The sequence below is a fragment of the Acartia tonsa genome, chromosome 11, assembly GCF_053477335.1.
Source record: "Acartia tonsa isolate MP-2025a chromosome 11, ASM5347733v1, whole genome shotgun sequence".
In the NCBI taxonomy this organism is placed as follows: Eukaryota; Metazoa; Arthropoda; class Copepoda; order Calanoida; family Acartiidae; genus Acartia; species Acartia tonsa.
Window position 1 is genome coordinate 46,322,833 of NC_137270.1, and position 13,370 is coordinate 46,336,202.

At 30.4% G+C, this 13,370-nt stretch overlaps 1 protein-coding gene across 1 annotated transcript in view; it reads right to left on the bottom strand.

Moving 5' to 3' along the window:
* Positions 1-260: 260 nt before the first annotated feature.
* Positions 261-13,370, bottom strand: part of LOC145332733 (uncharacterized) — a 79,342-nt gene continuing 66,232 nt past the window's right edge. Inside the window, exons 27-37 of the mRNA XM_080177777.1 lie at positions 13,109-13,207; positions 12,677-12,775; positions 12,386-12,454; positions 11,718-11,807; positions 11,042-11,140; positions 10,609-10,707; positions 10,075-10,173; positions 3,599-3,700; positions 2,249-2,317; positions 925-970; positions 261-353 (exon numbers count right to left, since the gene is read on the bottom strand). Of these exons, the coding sequence (XP_080033903.1) occupies positions 942-970; positions 2,249-2,317; positions 3,599-3,700; positions 10,075-10,173; positions 10,609-10,707; positions 11,042-11,140; positions 11,718-11,807; positions 12,386-12,454; positions 12,677-12,775; positions 13,109-13,207 (854 nt within the window). The 3' untranslated portion in view covers positions 261-353; positions 925-941. The remainder of the gene's footprint in view (positions 354-924; positions 971-2,248; positions 2,318-3,598; positions 3,701-10,074; positions 10,174-10,608; positions 10,708-11,041; positions 11,141-11,717; positions 11,808-12,385; positions 12,455-12,676; positions 12,776-13,108; positions 13,208-13,370) is intronic.

A 13,370-nucleotide genomic window follows, 5' to 3' on the forward strand; every position in this document is an offset into this window, starting at 1 on the left:
TTTATTTTAGCAAAATCATGTTACAAATTTAAAAAGCAAAAACATTTTATTACAGCAAAATCAATTAATAAATTTTAAAAGCATAATTATATTATTAAAGCAAAATCATGTTACAAATTTTATCAGCAAAATCATTTAAAAATTTAAGAATAATATCTTATTATTTAACAAGCAAAATCATTTCTTTGAAGCAAAATTTTATAGCAATATAAACTTTTTAAATTCAAAATTATAAAATCTAAAAAATAGTGTGTTTAGGAAATTTTTTAGAATCAGGTTTAAAATAAAATTGTATTTTCTATGTTCATATCATAGATGTCCATTAAGCAGTAAAGCAGTGGTCTCAATCAGATCTACAATAAGAAAGGCATAAAAAATAAGAGAATATTCAAGGATTTAAAGGAATAAGACAATGGCTGATAAATTGAAGAAATCCCCATTGGTGAAACATAGAAATACCCCTTCTGTAGATTAGCATTATTGGTTGAAATGTTTGGACACTAAAGTTAATGAAATAACTAATCAAATTGCAATAAAGTCCATAAAGTTGTTTAGCCAGAAAATAAGAAAACTTTTTCATAAAACTTTGGGGACTTGTGGAATAAACAGCCCCTATCTGGAGATTATTAAAAGAGAGATAGATAGCTAGATGTTCTCACAATGCATAGAAATACCTAGATAAACTAATAAATTAAAAGGTAGATAGAAAGATAAATACATAGAAGATGTTATCACAATGTTTAGAAATACAGAGATAAACTAATAAATTAAAAGAGAGATTAAAATATAAAAATAAAGATAGATGTTCTTTAATGGATAGACATATCTTGATGAACTGATAAATTAAAAGGTAGATAAAAAGATAAGTACATAGATAGATAGATGTTCTCACTTTATAAGGCGTTATCCTCTTTAAAAGCTGACCTGTTATCATAGAGGACTCATGATATAAGTTCTCCACGCTTCCCCCCTAAAAAAATATTTTTTTCTTCTTTTAAATCATAAATGACTTTTCCCCCCCTCCCCACAACTTAAGTGCCCAAGGTTCTTCAAGGGGGATGGTCGCTATTATCCTTTATATATTAAAGTAACAGGATGTGTGTCTGTCTGTCTGTATTACGTTTGTATGTACCGAAGGATCTCACTAACCGCTGAAACGATCGGGTTCTTCTTAACAGGGTAGCTTCTCATAGGTCTTGGAAAGGTTTATGATTATTGTGGGGGAGGGTACTACCACCCTCCCAAGAGAGATCACAAAAAAAATCGATTTTTTTTTAGAAAGAGAGATTTCATCGCAACATAGCTAGGTATCATTGAGACTTGAAAGTAACATAAATAGATAGGTATCAAAAAGACTGCCCCCTGTTTTGTGCATGTCCCCTGTTTGATAATGAATTTCCGACGATAAATGAGTCAAAATTTACTTCCCTCACTCTTTTATTTAACAACCTTTGTTTTTAGGTTTTTTTACTTAAAAACTTCAAACGGCTGTAGTTTTCTTATTTTAAAGCTAGAAAAACAATTTTTTCAGAAAATGTTTATCTTTATGTAAATTTTATATTAAGAAACTGAAAACATAAATTTCAGTGGCCACAGCTGTACCTGGCAGCTGCCAATGGCCGCAGTCGGCGGGAAAATTGTGGCGGATCTTAATACAATTTTAATATATTATGTAGACATGTAAGATAAGCTTAAGTCTAAATTTTGAAGTCAAAAATTGCGGTCACTGAAGGCTTTTTAAAGATTTCTGGAGACTTAGAGGATCAGGACCTGCAGGATCATACCTGAAACCTGAAATTAACTTGAACACTTGTATTTAATATGAGGATGTACTACTAGAGGATATTTTAGTATTATGATAAGATAAAATGCTTTGTTGAAGTCAAAAAAATATGTTTGATCTTTACCTGGATGACCCTGAGACGTTTGCTGGCATCCTGTGCCCGCCAGCATGGAGATATTAAAAAAATTCCAGCTCTCAGTCATGTTTCATACCCATATTTAAAAAGTCACTTAGTTATAGCCCTTCTTCTTTTACACACAAAAACTGAGATAGAAAAAAGAAAAACCTTAAAACCAACTTAAGACTTCACCTTAAAAGTAAAATAGATTAAAAATCTTAGGATCCAAATGAAGGTTCCCTTTAACAGAGAACTGTGGTTGACAAAATTTAAAAAATACTTTTTTTTCATTTCCTTTAGAATAGGCTTTTTTCCCCAGACTAATGATATTTATTGAGATGACTTACCTCTTTGTTTAAGATATTCTTGAACTTGAGTGTTCTTGTCAGTAATTGCATAGTCTAGGGCTGTCACTCCTTAATTTAACGATTATTTGTTACTTAGTGTTGTAATGGTAAGGTTAAAAGGCCGAGCATGAACAAAATTCTCATCTGATTATCTAGCCTGAACATAATCTCATTCACATTATATCAAAGGCAAATAGGGCTCTTGTTTACTTAATTCAAAAATTATTTACAAAACTTACATGTAATTTTTCGCTGTTATTGGGGGGAAACACTTGACACCCTTTTTATCTTCACCCCCCCCCCTCCCCCCAATTATTTTGCTTGTTGTCTATACCTAATTCCTCGTTCCTAACCTGAGAAAACTAAAAAACCACCATTTACTAGGGTTTATTGAGAATTGTCCAATTTATAGAGGTTTTTGAGATTTTGTTAGGCTAGGAACGAGATATTTTAAAACTGACCAAAGTTCCTGAATCTACTCCCCAAGGCCTTTCCTGGGATCACCATTAAGCCTTAGTTCTGATGCAATGAATTTTGGACCTCCATAAGGGGGGCCTCAAAATTTTAAATTGCTTGTGTGGTCGCAATTTTTGCATTGCAGAAAAAATATCCGGTTATTCTGCCAAAAAAGTATCCGATTCCGGCCACACCCTATTATATTTGTATGCAATTTCGACTTTGAAATATTATTTGCTTCACCTTTATATGTTAAAATTGAGACTGCCCCAATTTTTTTTGTAAATTTCTGGCTTATGTAGACACAGTAGAATCAAAATTTTGTAAAAAATCTTTAAAATTGAGATCCCACAAATGCTTTAAAAAGGCACAAAATATAGGTTTTTTGGCATATTTTAAAATCTTTGCAGTGCTTGTGTGGTCGCAATTTTTGCATTACAGAAAAAATATTTTGCATGGGTCATTTTTTTTGCATAAATCAACCACATTTGGCTGGGGGCAAAAATTTCATCAAAATTTTTCCAGGGCTGGACACTTCAGATACACCATCTACCAAAGGATTCCAGAAAATTTTCTTTTGAAAATGTTTTCTTTCTCACTGAGCATGACAAGCTTAGATTTTAAAAGTTGAGAAATCACTACAGTTTTAAAGTTTGTTTTTATAAGACAACCATCAAATTAATAGGTTACAAAAGTAATTTTGAAGAATACACATAAAATAAGTAAGGGAAACAATATATAAAAAAAATATGTAAAATTGGCCTTATGCAAGTGTGAGCTGACAAATTTAAGAATTAATGAAGTAGCATTATTCGTCTGCGGGTATAAAGCTATGTAACTCTTGCATTCTCTTCAAAATTATTATGATATCTATAATGTAATTAACTTATTTACCCCATTTATTCCTAGCATTGACTTCAGCATTTCCGGTTTCCACAAGAACTTTGATAACATCAAGATAGCCCCGCTCTGATGCATACATTAGATTTGTGCTTCCTAGATTTATTTAGATTAGGTAGAGTTCTAGATATGTAAGTAGATAATAGAATGAATATTGAATAATAGATAAATATATTGATAAAGATTAGTAGATTGATATTAAAAGACAGACTGACAGAAAGATACATAATATAACTATATTCTAATTATTTTTAGTAGCAAAGCTACTCTATAATTTGAAATGTCCATCTGTCCGTCTGTTTGTCTGTCCGTCTGTTAGAGACATAGTTGGGGAAACATGATTTTCTTGGCTTCTATTCAAGATAGACAGCTAAATTTTTTTGGGATTAAACAAGTTTACATTTCTCATATTTAAGTTTCATCAAAATTTGAACAATAATAGGGGTGCTAGTTTAATTCCTAGCTTTTTAGGTTTTTGTGATTTTCTCAATTCCTTTTTAAGATTGGCGGCTGAAATTTCAGGGATTGAATTTGTTTACATTCTACAAATTTTCACATAGTTTCATTTTGATTTGTCTATTACTTGTGATGCTAGATTGAGAAAGACAAAATTGCTGCAAAATTATGCCAAAAATGATCCAAGTGACATCATAAAATGAGGGAGATGAGAGGAGAAGTGGGAAAGAAAACCCCTAAAAAAGAGATGGATTATCCCTCATTTTTATGACACAATTATGCAGCAATTTGGTCTTTGTCTGCTAGATTAATTTCTAGCTATTTAATTTTTCTTGATTTTAAAGATTTCATGATAATCAAATTTAATGTTTTTTTATGACACTGCTCTACTTTTATCCCCCCTGTTTTATCTTTGCAATCAACACCCCCCTCCCTACCAACCATTAAGTGTATATTGGTTATAACATAATATATTTAGAATAGGTAAACCTTTTACATAGAAAAAGTTTTAAAATTATAGGTAATCCTTAGTAGGGATAGTTGACCGTCCTACTGAATGGAACTAATTAACACGCTCCTAATGTGTGACTAATTATAACTGTTGTTATCCGCGCCAATTTGTTTGTTTGTGTTTGTGTGTTAGCAACACAATAATTTCATTATACTTGACTTTTTCTAGTAGCGGAGCTACTTCATAGTTATACATAAGTTATTCTTTATTAACTGTGAAATGTTTCATTCTGAAACTTGGAATACTGTGGATGGTCAAGCAGGGCGCCGCGGTGGCTATGCACGCGGACGGGGACGTGGTGGGGGTGGACGAGGTGGTGTTGTACGAGGTGGTGGTGGACGTGGTGGTGCTGTTTGCCGTCATCAGGCTGGTAGTAATAACCAGGAAGTTTGGGGTCATGGCAAGTTTAGCATGCCAGCTATTTCACTGTTTAATAGCAAGGACCCCCAGCTGGAAGCAATTTCCGACATGTTAGAGGAGGAGCCGACTGTCAAGGATGTTACCAGGCCCAAGGAGGACGGGACCCAAGATGTTTTACTTAAAGTTGTTTCCGCCATGGAGACGAAACTTGACGGAATAGCAGAAAATTTTCTGAAGCTGGGAGGACAAGTACAGCTTCTGACAGGTGATCTTCAGACTACAGTTGATCAGCATTCGGATACACTGGACGAGTTAAAGTCTCAGATTGACTATCTCTCTTGTAGAGATAACATTGTGGAGCAGCGGGATCGAGATAAAGCAGTACGCATCTTTAATTATGAGGTGCCTAAAAACACAACAGCGACAGAGTTATCTAATAAACTCTATGACGACATTTTTAAAGATATGTTTGTCCAAGCAGCGAAAGATGGACTTCTGCCCTCCCGACAGGTTGTCCATCTAGATGAACGTGACGAGAATGGGGAGCCAATCATCAGAACGAAGAGTGTGGTTGACCTCCCCCTGCCCAGCGAGACTGTGGAGTATACCCATACTCTTCCAGGTGCGAGGCCAGCTAATCTACCCCCAGGTGTGCAGCAGAGGAGAGCGGCCAGGATTCCTGTTGTTATTGTGAAGCTGAAATCAAGAATAATCAAGGAAATTTTTCATAAATATAAAAAGGACAGCCTCGATAAATTTAACTCTGCAAAAAACCTTAGTTATGCAAAAAAAGTGTTAATTGTTGATGATTTGACAAAAGTAAATTTGAATTGTCTTAATGATTTAAAGGCAAGTCCGAGAATTGAGGAAGCCTTTGTGCTTGGTGGCAAAATTCGTTTTTGTTACAAGTCTAATCCAGAAAAAAAACTTACAGTCCAAAATCCTTTTGCAAGTGAACTTTCTGAAATTTGTAATTTTCCCAAAAGATTTTAAGCTACTTTTTTTTAGCTGATTGATATCTCTTTAGCCTATTGAAAATTAAACCCATTAAAAATGTTTTTAAATCAACCTATGTATTATTATTATTAACTTTATGTTTCTTTATTATTTAATCTAATATTATGTTTTAAATTGATTTACTCTTTAGACCAGTATTTAAATATTTTAATTGATTCATAAAATCTATTTCTAAAAAAATCATAAACATTATAGCTTTTGAAAACCATATTCGCTTTTATTAATGGTTTTGGGCATTCTTGTTATTCTTATTATGTGTATAAATTTGTTGTATGAAAATGTAATAAGTAAAAGGGAAGGGGGGAGAAAGGGTGGTTTAGGTTATTTTGATTAAACTAGGGGGGGGGGGGGTGATGAGGCACAACACGAGCAATAAGCTGGATACAGCCAGCGTCTCTACTTTCACTCGAGGGGGGGGGGGGTGGTGTCTAACTTGAATTAATTTAGAAATGTTTGTACTTATGCAAACTACACAAATTGGCGCGGAAAGGACAGGTCAACAAAAGAAACAAAAAGCGACTTTTTGCCTTTACAAGTCACTTTCGATATTTTCTTTTTGAATGGTTATTAACCAAAATGAGCTTGGAGCTTTAGATTTTTTGAATAATGATAGAAAGCTAGATCTTTTTACTAATAATGTTGTTCTCGAGGATTTTAAAGAATTTAATGATTGTATGGACTGCAAATATTTTAATGAAACAACTTTTTCAATTAAATATGCCAATACTAATGACTTACTATTTTTAAACTCAAATATACAAAGTCTTGCAGCTAAATTTACTAATTTATGCTCATTTTTTGATCATATGAGCAATGCTAACTGTCTGCCTGATATTTTCTCTCTGCAAGAAATTTGGAAAATACAACCTGATTTTTACCAAATAGAAGGCTATAAATTTTTCAGTAAAACTAGAAATGAAGCACAAGGAGGGGGGGTGCGAATTTATACAAAAAGTAATTATAATGTCTCTATTTTAGAGGAAGTTTCTTACTTTATTCAAAATGTTTTTGAGAGCTTGGTGTTAAAAGTTGAAATTCCAAATATTAAGAAATTTATTTGCGTTTCCCTTTACAAGCCCCCTGGCTGTAAATTTATGACAACATCTCGTCACATGGAGATTTTCTTTAACTATTTAAATGAGATGCTTCAAAAATTAGAAAAATTTAAGCTACCAGTATATATTTTAACTGATAGTAATATTGATCTTATGAAAATAGGAGTAAATGAACATTCATCAGATTTATTTGATACTATGCTTGGATTTGGATTTTTTCAGATCATTGGTAAAAGTACTAGAGTTACAAATGAAACTCATACTTTAATTGATCAAATTTATACTAGTGATAAGGTTGAATATTTGAACTCTGGCGTTATTATTGATTCTCTCTCTGATCATTTTATAACATTTTGTAGTATTAAACAAAACAAAGCAAAAAATTCAAAAGGCCCTAGCTTTGTTTACAAAAGAAATTTTGATGTACATAATAAAGAAGTCTTTAAAAATTACATAAGTACTTTAACATGGAATAATGTCATTGCAAGCAACTGTCCCAACGAAGCCTATGATATTTTTTGGGATGATTTTTATAATATTTTTGAACTTAGCTTTCCTAAGAAAAAAGTAAAGATTAATTGTAATAAACATTGCATAAATAAATTTATGACCAAAGGTTTAATGAAATCTAGGAGAACTAAACTTAATCTTTCAGCCAAAGCTAAAAGGTCAAATGATGACAAACTAAAGTATATCTATTATCGTAATTTATATAACTCTATATTAAAAAAAGCAAAAGCCATTTACTATAGAGAGGCAATTGAAAATGCAAATGGGGACAGCAAGAAAATTTGGAAAACTATTAATGAGGCATGTAATAAAACCAATAAATCAAATAAGACTGATAAATTAGATGTAAATGGTGTAATCATTAATGATGAAACTGAAATAGCTAATGCTTTTAATAATTATTTTTCTCAGATTGGGGAAAAAGTTTCAGCTTTTATACCTAATAAAGACATTGATTTTAGACAATACCTACCTAACCCAACAATTCCCTCACTTTTTTTAGCTCCTGTTAGCCCTGGAGAAATTCTTGAAGTCATTATGAACATGGGGAAAAAAACATCACAAGATGTGAATGATATTCCTTTCCCTTTGTTACAATTTGTAGTGTTAGAATTGTTAAAGCCTTTAACACATATCTTTAATTTGTCAATTGAAAAAGGTATTTTTCCTGCAAATCTAAAGACCTCAAAAGTTGTGGCAATTTATAAAAATTCTGGCTCTCCACTTGATGTTAACTATCATAGAGGAATAGCAATAGTAAATCAAGTATCAAAAGTTTTTGAAAAATTAATTTGTAGGAGGTTACTAAATTTTTTGTACACTAATGATTTCTTTGATGAGAATCAATTCGGTTTTCTCAAAGATAGGTCAACTAACCATGCAATTCTTAAAATAATTAATTATATTACTGAATCGATTAATCATGGAGACTATGTTGTCGGAGTATTCCTTGATGCAATGAAAGCTTTTGATTCTGTTAATCATGATATACTTTTAAGTAAGCTTGATAATGCTGGTATACGAGGTAATGCTCTTAACTGGTTCAAAAGCTATCTGAGTGGCAGAAACCAGAAAGTAAAAGTTGGAGAATCTTGGTCTGAATTACAAAACATTAACATTTCCGTTCTTCAAGGTAGCATTTTAGGCGTAATCCTGTTTATAATATTCATTAACGATTTACATAGAGCCTCTGATAAAGCCCTAACTGTATTGTTTGCTGATGATGCAACACCACTGTTTTCACATAGCAATTTAAATGAACTAAATGTATTAGTAAATAAAGAACTTAGTAAAATATGTGACTGGTATAGTGCTAATAAGCTTGCACTGCATCCAGATAAATCTAAATTTATTTTATTTAAATCCAAATATGACAATTTGGAACAATTGTCAATTAACAATGCAAGCCCATATTTTCCCCTTTACCTTAACATGAATGACTCTGATGAATGTAACATAACTAAAATTAAAATGATAAAGCACATTCCTAATTCTGATGAAAAAAGTGTACGTGCATTAGGAGTTCTATTGGATCAAGATCTCACTCTAGTAGAACATGTTAAATCCTTACACTCAAAATTATCCAGAAATTTATATTCACTTAGACAAATAAGTAATCTATTTCCTACACCAATATTAAAACTGGTATATAATGCTAATTTCCAATCTCATATCAATTATTGTTCAAATATTCTGTCTATGTGTACTAAAACTACACTTGATCCTATTATTAAAATGCAGAAGAAAGCTATAAGATTAGTCTCAAAAGTAAAATATAATGAAAGCACTACACCTCTATTTAAGGAACATAATATCCTTCCAATAATGCAACAAATAGAATATTCATCTCTTATGACTATGCATGACTACTTAAATGAAACTCTTTCTCCTTCTTTTTATCCCACCTGGATTAGAAATAATCACCTAAATGGTAATTACAATCTTAGAAATGGCAACGATATTCATATAAGGCCTTATAGATATGAATATCTTAAATAACATCCAATTTTCAACTTTGGCATTCTTTGGAATAATCTAAGTGATGAACTTAAATCTATTGAAGATAGAAACCTTTTTGCTAAATCTATCAAGTCTAAACTAATTAATGCCTTGCAATAGCTAATTTTATCAAATAATCTAAATCTCCAGCTCTGTAAATTTTGTAATTTTTTTTATGTTATTTTTATTTTGGCGATACTACCTAGGTTCTATAAGTTTAAAGGGATCCAGGATACCTTTGTTTAATATATTTTGGGCAAAGTAGACAGATCCTTAGTGATCTATTCATGGTTACCCGGGCAGAACTGATTAGGATTTAGGTTGTTTTATTGTTATAGTAATTTGAATTGTGTTTTATATTTTGTTTTAAATTTTATGACTATGTTTATTTTTATGCCCAAATAAATATGTTTTTGTTTATGTTTATGTTTATACCTACAAATTAGGGTAGAAAGATAGTTTTACCTTAAGTAGAAAAATAATGATAACATTAATATTTTATGTTTAACAGATTGAATAAAAAATCATGACAATATTTCATAAAAATATCTAAATTAACTTACCATTGTTATCCTTAGAATTGATATCTGCTCCATTCTTTAGAAGCTCTGTAACAACATCAATGTGGTTTTTCATTGATGCCAATTGCAGACTTGTCCTCCCTAGTGTTAATTGTAAATTACAAGATAGATTACTAGAAATATAAACTTATAGATTTTTTGACAATGATATCATAAATCATTTCTTATCTAGGTATAACTATATAAATTAGGTTGACCTAATAAGCATATATAATCATAAGATACATAGAAGAATTTTTTAAGATATAGATACTCCTCTGTAAATATAGGTATACATACAAATTAAGATAGAAAGATAGATTTTTAATAATGATTTAATAAATTTATTAGTATTTGGGTATGCCTATATAAGCATAAGATATATAGAAGAAGTTTTCAAAAGATAGGTACTCCTAAGAAAGGATAGGTATGCCTACAAACTATGATAGAAAGTTACTTTTAGTTAAAGTAGATGGATAATTTAGATTAAATAAGAAATCTTAATCATAAGAAATTAAAATATCTAAACTAACTTACCCCACTTATCCTTAGCATGGATATCTGCACCACTATCCACAAGAAATCTGACCACATCAAGGTGGCCATTTATTGATGCAGATATCAGACTTGTCCTCCCTAGATATATATAGATTAGGTTTAGTATAAAGTGATTATTTCATATTACAAGAATAGATTGATAGATGTATAAACAGATATATAGCTTTTAAAATGATATCATAAATCATTTATTATTTATGTATAATTATGTAAAATAGGTTGGCCTAATAAGCATAAGATACATAGATAAATTTTTAGAAATATAGATACTCCAATAGATAAGTATACCTACAAATTAGGATAGAAAAATAGTTTTAGAAAAATAGATAGAATATAACATTAATGTTATTTGCTTAAGAGATTATATGACAATTTATGACCATATTTAATAAAAATATCTAAACTAACTTACCAGAGTTACTCTTGGCTTGGATATCTGCTCCACTATCCACAAGAGCTCTGACCACATCAAGGTGGCCAAACTTTGATGCCAATATCAGACTTGTCTCCCCTAGATATATATAGATTAGGTCTAGTATACAGTGTTTATTTTTAATTACAAGAATAGATTGATAAATATATAAAAAATATACAGATTTTTGATAATGATATCATAAATTATTTATTATCTAGGTATATCTATATAAAATGGATTTACCTAATAAACCTTTATAATCATAAGATATGCAGATGAAGTTTTTAAAAGATAGGTACTACTAAGCAAGGATATTTATACAAACAAATTAGGGTAGAAATTTAGTTTTAGCAAAAGTAGATAGATAGATAGATTTTTTTTATTTGATATGATTATCCTATTCAACTGATTTTTGGAATAATGATTCTTGGGACAACAAGGTAAAGTATTAAAGGTTAGCTAATAATCAAATGTTAATTTGACAGTGTGTCTTTTTACTGTTTCCTCTAATAATGCAATGTTGCAACAACTTTATAATCAATTTCATTTAGACTTAAAAGTTAATGTTCTGCTATACAAGAGTTAATGTTCATTATGGATGTTGTTATTCTTTTTTTATTGAAATGCAGATAATTATTGTAAGTTGCTGAATGATTAATAAAAGAATACAAACCATTGTCATCTTTTCCTTCAATGTTGACTCCAAGATCAAGTAATTCTTTTACTTCATCAATTCTTCCATTCTCAGCTGCTTCTAACAAATCTTAAAATAATATTAAAAATCATAATTTCATAATGTTCCTAATTTCAATTTGCTGAATTTGAAGTTTGAATCTTATTTGATCATGAAAAGTTCAAAAACTTTTATAAATATTAAAGATAAAACAATGGTATACAAACAAAGACCTTCATTGAATTTTGATTCTGAGTATTAGAAATGATCTTATTTGTTTTACTCCCCTCCCCCCCTAATTTCTTAATCCCTTAATTTTGATTGAGAGCTCATAATAGTTAACTCATAAAACATAAGTAATTTAAGAAAACACACTTTTAGGGACAATTTCCGGATATTAAATATAACCAAACGGAGTATAAAAAAATGATTGTAGTTCATTCCATTAGAATTTTTTGCTTTCTGGTTTAATTCAAAAAAATCTTCCCCCTTTCCTCCCCCTTCCCTTCCTATAAAATATTAAAAAACTCTACTCTTATGCATAATTACATATTTTCTATTGAACTTATTGGACACAACCAGTAACTACCCAACTATTTGTTTCATTGATCCTAACATACATAGACATCCAGATTCTTATTAATACCATAATAATTTGAATAACTTACCTTTTTGTTTTAGATATGCTACTATTTGAGAATGTTCCTTTTCAATTGCATAATCCAGGGCAGTCTTACCTTAAAATGAACATTACTTTAATTATTTATTTCCCAAGAGAATGTGTGAAGAGAACTTTCAGGGCTAAGGATACCATTATTACTGGGCCAGCAATAGAAAAAGATTGGTTATTTAAACATTTGCCATTTAAAATTGAGAATAACATATCTATCTCTAATAATGAAATTAATATCTGACTTACAAAATAAATTTAAGGCCATAAGAAATATAAACTAACTTACCCCGGTTATTCTTAGCCTGAATATCTGCCCCACCTTCCACAAGAGCTCTGACAACATCAAGGTGGCCCTTATATGATGCAACTATCAGACTTGTCTCCCCTAGATATATATAGATTAGGTCTAGTATACAGTATTTATTTTTAATTACAAGAATAGATTGACAGATATATAAACAGATATACTTATGTAAATTTTTGACATTGATATTATAAAACATTCATTATTTAGGTATACAAATATAGAATAGGTTACTAATAAGCATATATAAGCATAAGATATATAGAAGAAGTTTAGGTACTCCTAAGTAAGGGTAGGTATGAATACAAATTATGGTAGAAAGATAGTATTACCTTAAGTAGATAGATAATAACAACAATATTTTATGTTTAAAAGATTAAATGACAAATTATAAAAATATATAAACTAACTTACCATATATATTCCCAGCATTGATGTCAGCACCATACTTCAGAAGAACTGTTACAATGTCAAGGTGTCCCTCCCTTGATGCAAATAACAGACTTATCATCCCTAGATATATATATATTAGGTTTAGTATACAGTGTTTATTTTAATTACATGAATAGATTGTTTGTTGTATAGCCAAAATATGGTTGAACAAAAGTAGATAGTTTATAACATTAATGTTATTTGCTTAAGAGAATTTATGACCATATTCAATAAAAATATCTAA